This window comes from Bipolaris sorokiniana (genome assembly GCF_000338995.1).
Source record: "Bipolaris sorokiniana ND90Pr unplaced genomic scaffold COCSAscaffold_11, whole genome shotgun sequence".
NCBI lineage: Eukaryota > Fungi > Ascomycota > Dothideomycetes > Pleosporales > Pleosporaceae > Bipolaris > Bipolaris sorokiniana.
Window position 1 is genome coordinate 447,008 of NW_006911905.1, and position 13,880 is coordinate 460,887.

The window sequence follows — 13,880 nt, forward strand, 5'->3', positions numbered from 1 at the left end:
CACACTGTTTGGCACAGATGAAGTCCAACAACGGCCAACCTAGCTTTCTCCGTTCTACTCTTCAACTACCGGCATGATCATTCCGCCTTGACCTGCAACGCACATGAACGCACTCGGGGTTCAAAACACGCTTACGCTCCTGTCCGCTTCTTACTTGTGAGCGATTAATTAATAAAATGCTTAGAGTAAGCTATTCGCTATGAATGCCTATTACTGTTGCTTTGCGGCGTCCAATATCATCTTTGCCTGGTCCATCAAGGTTTGGCCCAGATGCATCTAGATCCACGGGCCTCTCGGCTTCCGTAAGCTTCTTGATATGTCGTGACCTCGTCGAAACTCTCCATTTATGGCCACTTGTGCACGCTATCATTGCGCAATTTATTCATGACGCTTGCATTTGTTTTGGAACAACCTTTGGCCGTCATCAAGCTTATCATCCGGATATTGGTGTATCCTTGTTGATTTTGACCATCCTTGCTTGGATCTTTATCAGACTCCGTCCCTATCTGTGTGCACAGTGACCACCCTTGGTTTTTGCTCGAAGAGAAAATTTGTAGTATTGGTGGACTGAAGGGTGAGAAGGTGATTGTTGTCTCCAACATGGTAGTATGGGATCAAAGTAAGTTCCCGTGAGTGAAGCGAGCAGTGTGGATATCGCCCTTTTGAGCAAGTCAATATTATCAAGAGTCTTCCATTCTTGTACGCTGATTCTGAGAATCGTATCAATTTTGCCATGCCATTGAGGTTTCGGAGCTATTCATGTGTTTATCCGCTCATCATCTAGATCCACTATCACAATACAAATTTACCAACTCTCACTACGCCCGTCCACTCCCATACATGCTGACTTTCCAAAGTTCCTTAAGCAAAACAACGAACCACTCTTCAAATACACTACAGCGCATCTTCCCATCCTGCTCCTTCCCCAACCTCACCATCCCCTCTGCTCCTTCCTATCCCACAACCCTCACCCCCCTCCCCACACTCCCCGTCTCAAACACCTCCACCAACCCCGCCCCCACACACTCTTCCACCACCCACTCAACCCGCATCCCATAAAACCGCTTCCACCTCTTCGTCCGCCCAGGCAGTACGCCCTGGCATTCTCCTCGCACCTTCTTGCGCTCAGCTCGTACATCCCCTTCGTCGATAACGCCGCCGTTCCAGCGATCTGCTAAATCGCACAGCGGCATCGTGCCGTGTGTATTTTGTTTGAGCAGCTTGAGAAGATGGCTACATGCGTCACTTACTAACTTGACATACAATCCCATGTTTGGGAGCGATAAAGTGTACGTCGCGTTTTGTGCGGTGGCGTCACATGTCAAGAAGCCTGTCGAGAGTAGGATTTGGCGTTCTTTCGGCGTGAAATCCAGCAGTGAGGTTGGTGAGGTGAGAGAGGTGGTGTATTTTTCTACATTGTAGTCAGCTTTATCTGTCTGTCTCCGCATTCTCTCCCGTTTTATCTTTCTTGTGTTTGATATTAAACTGCGATGAAAGCACTAGATACCTTTCAGGGATTCGGGTATATCACCGTTCTCCCGAACAACCCGCGCCCATTCTCGCACCAAAACTACGCCTTCGCCGATAGCAGATGCGTCGCGATGAGGCAATATGATGCGCCGCAGCACGCCGGTGTTCACTAGAGCAGATATCTCGCGGTCTACGCGGGTTGCGGAGTGCGATACGGCGTGCAGATGCGCGATGGATATGAAGGGTGGGAGGAGGCGGCGGTGGTTGAGGATGCGGGATGTTAAGGTTGAGGAGAGGGAGGGTGATTTGGGAAGAGGGGAGAATGTGTGGGTTTGCATGGTGGTTATGAATTCGGGTATGTCGCATAACTTGAGGTCTGTGAGTAGGGAGGGGGGTTGTTGTTCGTCGTTGTAGGCTGAGGGTTCAGATGGCAAGGAGAGCTGCTTTGGGGTTATATTTGAAGGAGAGGATGTCTTGCGTTTGAGGCCTAGGGCTGCGAGTCCGGATTTTCGTCTTGGTTTTGTTATGCGGGATGAGTGGGCTGGGGTGGCGTGGAGTGACATTGTGGTGTTGGTGCCTGCCTAATTTGCTCGACACGGTCTTATATCCAGATGAATCGGTAAGAACGAGGACTCGTCCGATAGAAGGAGTCTTCTGGATAGGAGGGTCAAGGTAAGAGGGAGGCATTGCTGCTCAGGTAACAGCATGCTTTCATATGGACGAATCAGGGAGTGGCAAAGTGGTGTAGTCGTTGAAATCTCATTTGGTATGCGCCACAGGTCTACATTGTTGCAGGATATTCATATACATAGCCCAACTTGTTACATGTACAAGTCCAAATATGTATCCTACATGTTTATGTACACATATCTCTGTATACTTCCACCAAATCAAATAGTCTGGTTGTACATGTGATGGCGCGATGTACCGTGGATGATCGACGCTGCCGCCGGTCCGGATTAGTCGTGGCGTCGGGCTGGGGCTGCCGCAGCCACAGTCCAACGTCATTTCCACGCGGAATGTCAGGAAGGCTGCTAGGCGCGCTATGTCACACATGTCACCCAACAAAACCCCAGACACGTCCTGACAGTCTTCAGACACACTGCTCAGATTCAGTTCACTTCCTCCCCCCGTACATTGCTACCCGCCATGTCTCTTAACCCTGAGCCGTCGGCGCCAGAGGAGCGCGCGGAGCACAACCTGCCGCCCAAGTCGTATGCTGACGCTGCCGAAGAGGCTCTCCAGTCGGGCCCACAATCACATGTCAACGGTGAGGACAGGACTGACGAGGTAAAGACCAATGGCATCCATGCTGCCTCGGACGAGGAACAGACGTCGCACGAAGGCATTGGCCAGGACGGCTCTCCAAAAAGCCCAACAGCGCGAGGCCATCGCCGGGTGTCGTCGCGCAGCTCCCACAAGTCATCCAAAAGCACCCAGGATAACCAGCTGCCCAAAGACATGATTGAAAGTCATACTAATGGTAATGGCAATGCGCTAACCACTGTGGAACCCTCACAGGAGAGCGAGCTTCCTCCGCGAGACCGACGAACCGACCTCAAGCGCAGAGATTCGGAGCTCACGGCGGGACGGCAGGCCGGCGCATCATGGTCCAAGAGCAAGTAAGTCGACACGCACGCCCATTCACTACCATGAGATACAGTGCTGACGGCTTCAGAATACGGTTTGCCCCCATGAATGTACCCTTGCAACGCCGTCTGCAGACCCTCGCTGTACTCATGCACACGCTCAGCATTGTCGGAAGTCTCGCCATCTTCTTCTTCCTCTGCAGCATACCGCTGCTCTGGCCCATCCTGCTCCCATACACCGTCTACGTCCTTTTTTCGGATGCTGGCACTTCCGGAGAGCTTTCCCTTCGGAGTGAATGGTTCCGACGACTCCCCGTCTGGTCGCTCTTTGCATCCTACTTCCCCGCCCGTCTTCACCGGTCACAGGAGCTGGAACCAACGAGAAAGTATATTTTCGGCTACCATCCGCATGGTATCATCTCACACGGCGCCTTTGCCGCTTTTGCCACGGAAGCTCTGGGCTTCTCGCAGCTGTTTCCTGGTATTACAAATACCCTGTTGACTCTCGACTCCAACTTCCGCTACCCAATCTACCGCGAGTATGCGCTCCGTCTTGGCATGGCCTCCGTGTCTCGTGAGTCTTGCGAGAACATCCTGTCCAAGGGTGGCCAGAATGGCGAAGGCATGGGTCGGGCCATTACCATTGTCGTTGGCGGCGCTGCCGAATCTCTCGATGCTCGCCCCGGTGAAATCAAGCTAGTCCTCCGTCGTCGCAAAGGCTTCGTCAAACTGGCCATTCGTACTGGTGCTGATCTTGTCCCTGTCCTGTCCTTTGGCGAGAACGACATTTACGACCAAGTCGACACCGAGTCACATCCGTACATCCACAAGTTCCAGCTGCTAATCAAGAAGTTTATGGGTTTTACCGTGCCCATCTTCCACGCTCGAGGCGTTTTCAACTACGACGTTGGCATGATGCCTTATCGTCGACCCATCAACATTGTTGTTGGACGTCCAATCAGGGTCGTACAGAATGAACATCCAAACAATGACTACATCGACCAGGTGCACCAGCAGTATGTCGATGAGCTGATACGTATATGGAATGAGCACAAGGATACTTTTGCGAGAAATAGGACTGGCGAGCTTGAAATTGTTGAGTAGAAGGGTTTTGTGGGTAGTTGTTACATTACTTGTTTTGATAGACGCCTTTTTTTCTTTTGTTCGAATTGTATAAGACGAGGTTCTAGGAAGGGAGAACATCAACGAGGCCTATCAGATACAGGAACCTCGAGTAATGCACTAGTGTGCTGGAAATGGAATAACAATGGTTTTTTATCGTCGTTTGTTGTGTTTTCTTTTCTTGCTGTTCTGTAGTGATGGAGTAAAAGCCCTTGTAATGGCTACAGGAAGTAAAGTAACTGGAATAGGCAAGTAAGCAATTTGCGCTAATACTGTCGTGATACTTGGTACTAAGCTAATCTAACGGACCCTAGAACTCCATAGGCCTAGGTTAGCCCTAGTAGTCACGTGTCTAGGTGCATATATCCCTCTATATCGCTTTGACAACTCATGAAGAAATTCTTCAAGTACACAGCTCGGTATCATCCTTCTTGTATATTACCTCAATTGTTGTATAGGCTATAGTATAACTACCGAGCTAGTCCTCAAAGAACGACCCTCTCTAACCAATAAAAAAGGTATGTAGAATTCTATCTCAACTACAAAAACCAAAAAAAACCCCTCAAGTTTCTTGCCTACAGTCCCAAAACGAAGCATTAGTACTGCACTCACTGATTAATCTTCCTAAACTCCTCTTTCTCCCACCTCCGCATCGAGCCTTTCCACTCACACCCCTCGTGCACCTCGACACTCCACTTTGACATCGATGGGGTAACGACTTCGACGTCGCGGTCGCAACAAGGGAAAGCGATGCGTAGGATACTGGAGAAGTATCTGCGAGCGAGATACGTGTTGCGCCTGCTGTCCGCACAAGTGAAAATTACACAGGGTACTCGTGCTTCCAAGAAGTATCAGACGGTTTTACACCTCAAATTGACTTGCATGACTCAAAATACGAGCCTAGAACTCCTGGGCATCGCCCTATGAGAGATGCATGTGCGGATAGTAGCCCCGGGGGGGGAGGTGGGTGCTATCCATTACAAAGACAATCTAAGCTCCCAGATTGCATGCAACCCGTTCATTCGCGATTCACACATGTTACCGCAGCGCGTTGAGCCCAGAACTCATCGAAAAAAGTGCCCATGTTACCGTCGACGAAGAGAACAACGTAGATCTCAAACTCGTCTTCGTAGGCTTCGTTGAATCGAGCTTCGTCGAAGAAAAACCGGGTTTCTGCTGGAATGTTGCCGCTTTGGTAAAAGTGAGTATTCTCATCACTATCGTCACCGTCACGGGAGGTGAATTTATCGGGGTCGACGCCAACGAATGTAGTGCCGTCTTCTAGCGTCGTCGGCTGTGTATATATTTCGTCCTCGCATTTGAAGATCTCAGCCCGGTGGGCGTTCAAGAAAGGGTGGACTTGCGTGACAAAGTCGTTTATCGAAATGGGAGAAGAACCGGCCGGCTTTTCGATGACTAGCGGAGCCGGTGGTTGGTATCGATACTCCTCTTCATTTTCATCCACGGCGTATTTCTCCTGACAGGCGTTTATGTGGACAGTGACTTTGGAGAGGGGTGGAATTGCGATGCTTTCTGATTTTATGGCGTGGTGCGCGAGAGGCGTGAGCGTGGTGCCGTCACGCACAGCGACCTCATCGAGGGGGCCGAAAACGTTCCAGTGTAGGCGACTGAGTAGATCCTGTCGAAGTCGATCCGGGCTGTCATCGTAGTCTACTGCTATAGGAAAACTTGGGTCCATCGTGAGGTTGAAGGTTAACTAGCGACCAGTTTGATGGATGATTGGGGATAAGTATAGAAAGTGCGTAGACGAAGCTTCTATTTTAGTGAGAACATGACTCGAACGTAGTATAAAAGTCAGTCAGCATTCAATTATGTAATCCATTGTACTTATCATATTAGTTTGTAAATCCAGTTTCCACCCCCCCTTCTCACCGGAAATCCTTCCGCCCGCTCGCCCGTTAGCGGCACAGTGAGGCAGGGATTAATAGGCTACAACACCAAGAAAATGTATACTATCTGATTGACAATAGTTTTGAAATATATCTCAATCAACACCCATGTACGAAAACAAGACTAGCCTGGAAAGACGGCTCAAAAGAAGAAATACCTGCCAAGATAACTCTCTTCTCAATCCGATGAGCTATCATCCTCCATGGCATACTTTCTCGCCCGATTTTGGCACGCATGCCTAAATGTCTTTGCTGCCATAGTATCACGTTATGGAGGATGCATTGCAGTAGTGCTACCAGCATAGGGCTGGTCTATAATACCACATCATTTACAGTGAATGTTTAGAATTGTACCAACTATCGATTCTGGAGCACCGGTAGCGAAACCAACACCGGGATCCATCAGTTATGATGGCACTTGGGGGTTCGTTCTGTTCTATGTTGTAAACCGACTGAGATGACTGATGTGTACAGTGGAACAAACGAATTCGTGTGCAAATGTTCTACATTTGAAGATTGTTGTTCGTCTTCGGGATACGGTGGACTAACTACAGACCACTGTAAGCATCTCTGTAAAAGAAAAACATAGGAAGTTACTAATTTCGATCAGGCACAGTAGGATGCCAGTCAGCGTTCGGCACATGCACCATCGAGTTGGTCTATTTTTTTATCGTACAGTAATCCAAGCTCCATTCACTATCTTCTCTAGACATACATTGTACGTTGCATGTTATTCTTGATGAAATTCGCTACAAACCCTACATCCAGCTCATAATCGCACAAACCAAAAGCAGGCAGCACCCACAAGACAAGCCGTATTGGTAAACTAGATATTCATCCAGCTACTTGACCTACATATAGTCAGGATTCATTCTATACTTGCATCACCTCTATTCATCCCTCCCATGTGACCCAAGACCCAACCATCAACCGCCAATCCAGCCCAGCACGTTTGATATATACAAAAAAACCATGCTATCAGAATGCATAGAAGAGAAACTAAAAAAGCCGCGACGGGCCGAATCCCAAACTCCATTCATGCAAAATCATTCATCGCGTCCCCACCTCAGCCATGTCGTGAAAAATCCACTCCCATACACATCCCCCTTCTTAAACAGCAACACAACCACCATCAATCTTCAAATGCCCGCCAGTCATAAACTTGCTGTCCTCACTAACCAAGAAAGCCACCACACTCGCTACATCATCGGGGCTACTGAACCGATCCAGCGCCGTCTCCTCCTTCAACTCCTTCAACTTCTCCTTGCTCCACCCATCTTTGTAACCCGGCGTCTCAATAATGCTCGTGTGGATAGTATTAACGCGGATACCGAGGGGGCCGAGTTCCTCAGCGGCGGTGAGGGCAATACCGCGGAGAGCGAATTTAGAGGCGCTGTAGGAGATGAGGTTGGGGAAGCCGCGTAGACCGGCGATGGAGGAGCGGATGATGATGGAGCCGCTGCCGGATGTGGTTTGCATGGCTGTTGCTGCGTATTTGACGCCGAGGAAAGCTTAATTGTGTGTTAGTTTTTGATCGATATACAATTGGGAGAGATGTGAAAGGACATACCAGACTTGGCGTTGATAGTCATGATACGTTCAAAGTCATCTTCGGTAACGTCAAAGATGCTCTTTGAGGCACCGCGCTGGCAGCAGTTCAACAGGGCGGCATCGAGCTTGCTGAAGCGCTGGACAACCTTCTTGGCGCAGGCCTCGACGTCGGCTTCCTTGGTAGCATCGGCGACAATGGTGAGGAGACGCGATTCAATGGGTGCGCCGGTGGGAATCGCGGCTTTGAGCACGGGCACGGCGGCCTCGAGGGCTGTTTGTTCAATGTCGATGAGGGCGACGTTGCAGCCTTCGATGAGCAGGCGACCGGCAGACTCAACACCGACTTTGCCGCCACCGCCCGTGATCATGACGACCTTGCCCTCGAGGCGTTGGATGGGCATCGGACGGGTGAGGTTGGTGGATGTGGGAGCGCGTTCAATGCCTGGGCGTGGGGCCTTGTTCATGTTGAGGGTAGAAATGTTGGAGTATGGCACTCGCATGCTCTCGGTGGTGTGTGTGCGCTGCATGATGGCGGTAGTGTATGTGTGTATAGGTGAATGTCTGTGTCGATGTCTATGTCTATGGTTGTTGTTGATGGTGATGGGAGAAGAGGCCGTCCAGCGGGGAGATACGCGTGCGTGTTGCTTGCGTGCAGGCGCCCGAGTGGTTTTGATATGAATTCATGGTACCTGGGGGGATTCATCTTCTCCTCCCTCAAGATGACGTAGAGTGGGCCGGGAAGTGCTAGGCGAAATCTTTTTCTGCGCTGCTCAAACATCCGTTGAGCCTCTTGCGCCCGGCGGGTCCCACGCCCCCACCAGCGCCGCCCAATGGCGCCGCCCGCCGGACTCTGCCCGCATCGTCTCATCCACCTTGGGCGCAATGAGCGGTGGAATGAATCCACCTCTGCCACGCCCTACACCACCCTGAATCTCTCCGTTGCTGTGCCAGAGACATGCACCATCGTCCCCTTCAAATCACTCAAAGTGGGGTCAGTCCTTTCCACCACTCACTACTCGTGAATTGGCCGCCATCTCACACGGCCCCGGTACTAACCACCCCACGGCGTCGACCCAGGCGGTCAGGGACATACTTATCACCCTTCCAAACGGGCAACTAGCCCGGCCAGGTACCCATTCGACAGAGTTTTGATGCAAAAGATACTGCATTCATCCTAATCGTGGATGTTGTCACCGCTTAACGCGGAACGTGGAGTTGAGCTGGCAGTACACCTACACACGCCCATCTGCACATCTAAAAGCACGCAGCGAGTCAGAAGGTAGCATTGTAGGCTGCCATGGTGCTCTTTTCATCATGTAAACGTCATGGTACACCTGACAAGGGGACCGAGGACACGACAAGGTACATCGGTGGATGAACAGCAAAAGGGTCTCGGACGCTTTGCCGGATATGCGGGATGCTCCTCTCCACCAGCAATCAGCCGGACCGCCGTCTTGGCCAAACTGAGCTTATCAGGGCTTTCATTCACATGTGTTCAGTGATATTTGTTGACCTGCATCTCATTGACCATTCGTCTAACGATACGTCTTCAACAATCATGGCATACCAGCACCCATCTCACCACACTGTATGAACCACGTGTGGGGATCAGCATCCAACCAAGGTTGACATGTCAGATGAGGTGTATGTAAGCTACACACCAACCCACGCCAAAATCTCCTGACATGCAGTCTTTAATGAGCACACCAGCGCCGTCCCAAAACAAGTGGGCCGATTATGCACATCGCTGCCAATCGCACCCTCAACCACATTTAGATCGCACGGCACTTCCCCTCCTCCCCAGTCCACAATGACCCCTAACAATACTTTGCCGAACACCAGTCCAAGAAATAATCAATCCCGTCTGCCAATGCCGCCGCACCAACAGCAGCGTGGTCGCTAAACGGGTACTCGCGAAGACTAACATCCCTCAAGGCGGGACTCTCTTCTAGCACACTATACAATTTCCGAGACAAAGTTGTCATCTGCTGCGCCACAAGAATGCCCTTTCTAAACTCAAACTCCTCATCTGTCTCTGTTCGTCTCTGCACGGGATCCTGCTCCAGCGCCCCATAGCTAATCTGGAACGCCGGCTTCGTCCCATTCGTCGTATTTGCAGAACCAGGCGTCACAAGCGGCGCCAGAAACTCCGTATAATTGAACACATACCCATCATTGAAGGTCAGCGCAGGTGACGCACTCAAAAACGTATCAAACAAATCCGGTCGAACGGTAAGTGCATACAGCACAAATAACCCCCCAAATGAATGCCCGTACAATGCATCGCGATCAAATTCCGCTTTCGGGAATGCACTTCCTCGGATCCAAGGTCGTAGCGCTGTATCAATGAACTCGATAAAACCATCTGCATTCGAAGGCACTCCTGGGATTGCTGGCGCGGGACACGCCTCGCACACGGGAGGTTGGAAATCGTAGCTGCGCTGACTACTATACGGCGAGTCCGGGAGCGTCTCGGGATACCCGATGCTAACCACGATGCAATCCGGCATGTTGAACTCGACGGGGCGACGTCGACGCAGCGATTCGGTGGCGGTGAGGCCAAGCGCGTTGCCATCTAAGATGTACCTATGTAGCCATGCATGTAAGTTTGTTGAACTAATTGAGAAGAGAGAGGTGGATTGGGAATGGGGGATGTGTGACGTACATCGTTTCCACCACCGACGTTTCCTCACGACTAGTCCAATTTAGCGGCCAGGAAAGCTGGATCTGGTATTCCCACGATCCATTGGTTGCGGTCCAGAAAGCCAAGTTTGGGAGTACGTTTGTAGGCCATGAAGTCGCGATGGGATTGAATTGCCATGCGCTACTTAGATTCATCGTGGTGTCAATTGTATTCATGTGTCTCTGTGGGATTTTGTGGTGTAATGCGGGTACTACCGCACCTACCGACTACGCGCCGGGGGGCCTCTCGAAGCCTTTTTGTACCTGCGCTTCCCGTCAGGATTTCATTCCTCCGATGAGCGCATGCAGTATTCGCCCGTAACGGACTAGTCCACGTGTGCGCGGGGGAAAGGATTCTAGTCCCGGTTGCTTTTGGATAATATAGTTACTCACCCTTGAACTTGGCTTAATCGTCTAGGTTTACAAAATTGTTAAGGCTTTGAAATGTCCAAGTTTATATACGATTAGTCACCCATTCTGCTAAATAGAGATTTACGACTATGTGATGCGTCGTTGCTCAGGACTAGTAGTACGGTCATAGTAGGAACGGGATGCAAGGGCCCCGAGGAACTGGGGTAGACGGACGCCACCACGTGTGAATTCGTCAGTGCGCAAGCCACTTACGCAAGGTAGTGCTTGCTGTTGTGTAACTATCCCAGTGTGGAACGGGGTTTTGATATTGGTTTTCTTGGCAATGTATCAATATCGGATAGTATGGTTGGGAGAGAAAGTGCAAGTTGTGGTGGAAAGACGGCATAAGAGGATTGGGTACGACGGGAAGATATCAGGGGTTCATTAATGTAATTTGATTGATATACTAAAGATTGAAGAAATGTTTAAAACGCGCCTCGGCCGGGCAGCGGGTCATTCTTCGCAGGACACGCTGCATCGTAAATCGAAGGACTGACAAATTTGGGCTTTACACTGTTGCCGTAGGCCAGTTCTACCAGCGAAGCGGTACCTGTGGATGTTAGTATACATCTCTTTTTCGAGGAGTCAAACAAAAAACTCACCTGGCTTGTATTTCGGCCATCCATACTTTGTCAATCCACGCTGCGAGTCTCGAGCAAACGCCGCCCATGCGCCCTGGACATAGTCCCTGTACTTGTTTTCAGCACGGCTATTGGGAAGACCAGAGATATCTTGAGCAGTGCCAAAGACGAGTCCAAGATCAGATCCGTGGTAGGCTGCGCTGCCTCGAGGCCCGAGACCTGCGCTGCCGTTGTAAAGACGAAGATTATCCCAGTCGCCGTGGTATCTGTATCGCCATGTAGGAACGTCGTGTTGGGCACGGTACGCAGCTGAAAGGGAAGTCGGACAGGTGAAGCTACGTTCAGTGAATAAATCCCACTGGGCATTGGTAAAGTTTATTTTGGCTGCCCATCCAGAAATGCGGTACCATCCGTCTTCATGGTCGATGTTGCCAAGTAGGAGCGGAATCTTCGCAAAAGAACCAGCTTCAGAGAGTTGTTGGTAATCTGCGAAGACTGTTTGGTTATCGACAGTCGGGTGGAAAGTCGCCTGCGTCAAGCCGACACTAGGAAGGCCAGGAACTCTTGCTGCTGCTGCGAGGATGGCCGACACGTTTGCTGAACGGACGCAAGCTACGACTGAAGCAGAGTCGTCGCTAGCACCACCGCAGCCAATTGTGCGGGAAACATTGTACCAGATAGACTGCGAGTACTCGACCGTGTTTGGGATGAAGCTGAATGAGGTTCCAGACATGGGGATAAGACCGGAAACAATGGGGTCCTTCTTCCAGGCGTACGACCAGTAATCGACCGCAGCACCACCGGCGCTTTGTCCGAAGATAACAATACGTGAGGGATCACCTCCGAAGCCTCTAATATTGTCACGCACCCATTCTACAGCGGCACGGTGGTCGCGAAGGGCAGCATTCTTCTCGATACCAGGAGCACCGGCAAAGCCAAAGATACCCAGGCGATAGCTGATATGGTCAGTACAAGTATGGATTTAGAGCCGATTGGTCTTACTTGAACGTCACTACCACAACGTCTTCGGCATCAGCAAGGTACTGGCCATTGTAGAAGGGGCTGTGAGGGCCAGGAATTTGAAAACCTAAGTAGTGTTAATGCAAGTTTTCGGCTCTGCACAAAGTAACAACATACGTCCACCATGGAGGAATACCAGCACCGGCTTTTTTGCGTGAGCTTTACCAGCATTCGACGTCCAAACATTAAGCTTCAGGCAATCCTCGGACACAGAGTTGTTATTCTGCGCAGCAAAGTTCTTCCACACACGTAAGCCAGACGGCTGTGTAAAGTTTGGAAATGAAGACACGGGTGGCTTAACAGCGGGACAATCACTACGACGTTGTTAGATGCGTTTCACGCGTGGTGCCATGGAAACATACGCTGACTTCATCTGTTAGCATGCTTCTAGAAATGCAACATGGACAGTACCCACCCACTCCAACGCCTCGAACACGGACCCTGGCGGCGCTTGATACTTCTTAGGCGCTGCAAATCGCAGCTCACCTACGGGCGCCTCAGCATAGCGAATTCCCAGAAACTCAGTCACGTGAGTCTTGTTAGAAGCTGGATGACCGATTACAATGCCACTCGACGTCTCAACACGTGACTTGCTTGTTGGTGTTGAAATAGCCGAGCCAAAAAATGAGGCTACGGCTACGGCCGTAAGGAGTAGGTGCTGCATCTTTGTCAACGCGAAACCACGGCAGACCCAGTGAAGATTTGAGTGGCTGGACTGGCGACAAAGGGTGGGCAGCGGGCTTATAACGGAACAAATCCCACACGATGGTTCGCCGCTGGGCTACGGGAACGGGCTGGCTAGCTGGTAGCCCATGTCGCTTGGTCGCCGTCAACGGCATCCATTATACGCCGGACGAATGATGTGGGGAGTAGATACGGATGCCGGCCGAGGTAGGATGGAAATTACTCAGCTTGCCAAATGATGAACAATGGGCGCGCGGTAGGGCTCGGGCACGGCAAAGCATCGACGTCGTTTTTGACATGGCGACTCCGGGTGAAGGTTCATCTCGGTTGTGTCCATTGACCATTTCGCGTGGAGGCGCTAGTCCCGAAAACACCCTGTCGTCCTTCCCAGCTGCATGGAACCTGGTCATTCTTATGACCTGCCTTAATCGCCTTGTAACAAGTTTCCAGTCGCTAATTATGCGCATCCTTTCCGTGGGAGATTCTCCTGTCCATGTCCTTGCAAAACGTTCTCACCATGTTCCAGTGTGACGGGCACGAGCAATGCGTTTGGTAATGCCAGTGTTCTGCCATCATCAACGGAACAAGTACGTATCGCCGATCTCTATCTGACCCAAGATGCCCTGTTAGGTAGCCCATACCTTTTCCGTGAATGTCACCGTGCTGATCATCACCTTTTCCAAGCAGTCCAAGGGACAATGTGTTCACCCTAGCAAGGAAAATCTTGACTGCGCCCGGACAGCTGCAGAGCCCATTTTTGGCCGTCCCGAAAACTGGGAATACCAGATCCAATCGTAGGGCACGGTCGCAGTGAAACATTTGCCCTCGTGGTCACCCTGACTGGACCCCCACAAGGCGAG

The 13,880-nt window shown here is 50.9% G+C and overlaps 6 protein-coding genes across 6 annotated transcripts; 1 reads left to right on the plus strand and 5 right to left on the minus strand.

Moving 5' to 3' along the window:
- Window positions 1–640: 640 nt before the first annotated feature.
- COCSADRAFT_343502 (uncharacterized protein) lies at window positions 641–2,033 on the minus strand (the record flags this gene model as incomplete). Its single annotated transcript, XM_007704090.1, has 2 exons — window positions 641–1,411; window positions 1,508–2,033. The coding sequence occupies 2 exons, from the start codon at window positions 2,031–2,033 to the stop codon at window positions 954–956; spliced, it is 984 nt and encodes a 327-aa protein (XP_007702280.1). The 3' UTR covers window positions 641–953.
- A 507-nt stretch (window positions 2,034–2,540) lies between these two features.
- COCSADRAFT_183068 (uncharacterized protein) lies at window positions 2,541–4,345 on the plus strand. The gene is made up of 2 exons (XM_007704091.1): window positions 2,541–3,092; window positions 3,149–4,345. Exons 1-2 carry the CDS (start codon window positions 2,620–2,622, stop codon window positions 4,161–4,163), a joined length of 1,488 nt encoding a protein of 495 aa, XP_007702281.1. The 5' UTR covers window positions 2,541–2,619; the 3' UTR covers window positions 4,164–4,345.
- A 992-nt stretch (window positions 4,346–5,337) lies between these two features.
- COCSADRAFT_46393 (uncharacterized protein) lies at window positions 5,338–5,880 on the minus strand (the record flags this gene model as incomplete). The annotated part of the gene is made up of 1 exon (XM_007703983.1): window positions 5,338–5,880. A coding segment is annotated over one exon (543 nt), but the record flags the coding sequence as incomplete, so codon positions are not given.
- Window positions 5,881–6,727: 847 nt separating this feature from the next.
- On the minus strand, window positions 6,728–8,349 carry COCSADRAFT_147093 (uncharacterized protein). Its single transcript, XM_007704092.1, has 2 exons — window positions 7,662–8,349; window positions 6,728–7,602 (listed from the first exon to the last, which is right to left on the minus strand). Exons 1-2 carry the CDS (start codon window positions 8,167–8,169, stop codon window positions 7,202–7,204), a joined length of 909 nt encoding a protein of 302 aa, XP_007702282.1. The 5' UTR covers window positions 8,170–8,349; the 3' UTR covers window positions 6,728–7,201.
- A 1,083-nt stretch (window positions 8,350–9,432) lies between these two features.
- On the minus strand, window positions 9,433–10,480 carry COCSADRAFT_201441 (uncharacterized protein; the record flags this gene model as incomplete). Its single annotated transcript, XM_007704093.1, has 2 exons — window positions 9,433–10,228; window positions 10,308–10,480. The coding sequence occupies 2 exons, from the start codon at window positions 10,478–10,480 to the stop codon at window positions 9,460–9,462; spliced, it is 942 nt and encodes a 313-aa protein (XP_007702283.1). The 3' UTR covers window positions 9,433–9,459.
- Window positions 10,481–11,160: 680 nt separating this feature from the next.
- Window positions 11,161–13,016, minus strand: COCSADRAFT_147100 (uncharacterized protein; the record flags this gene model as incomplete). The annotated part of the gene is made up of 6 exons (XM_007704094.1): window positions 12,752–13,016; window positions 12,699–12,703; window positions 12,454–12,650; window positions 12,319–12,403; window positions 11,338–12,272; window positions 11,161–11,285 (listed from the first exon to the last, which is right to left on the minus strand). The coding sequence occupies exons 1-6, from the start codon at window positions 12,998–13,000 to the stop codon at window positions 11,161–11,163; spliced, it is 1,596 nt and encodes a 531-aa protein (XP_007702284.1). The 5' UTR covers window positions 13,001–13,016.
- Between the last annotated feature and the right edge of the window lie 864 nt (window positions 13,017–13,880).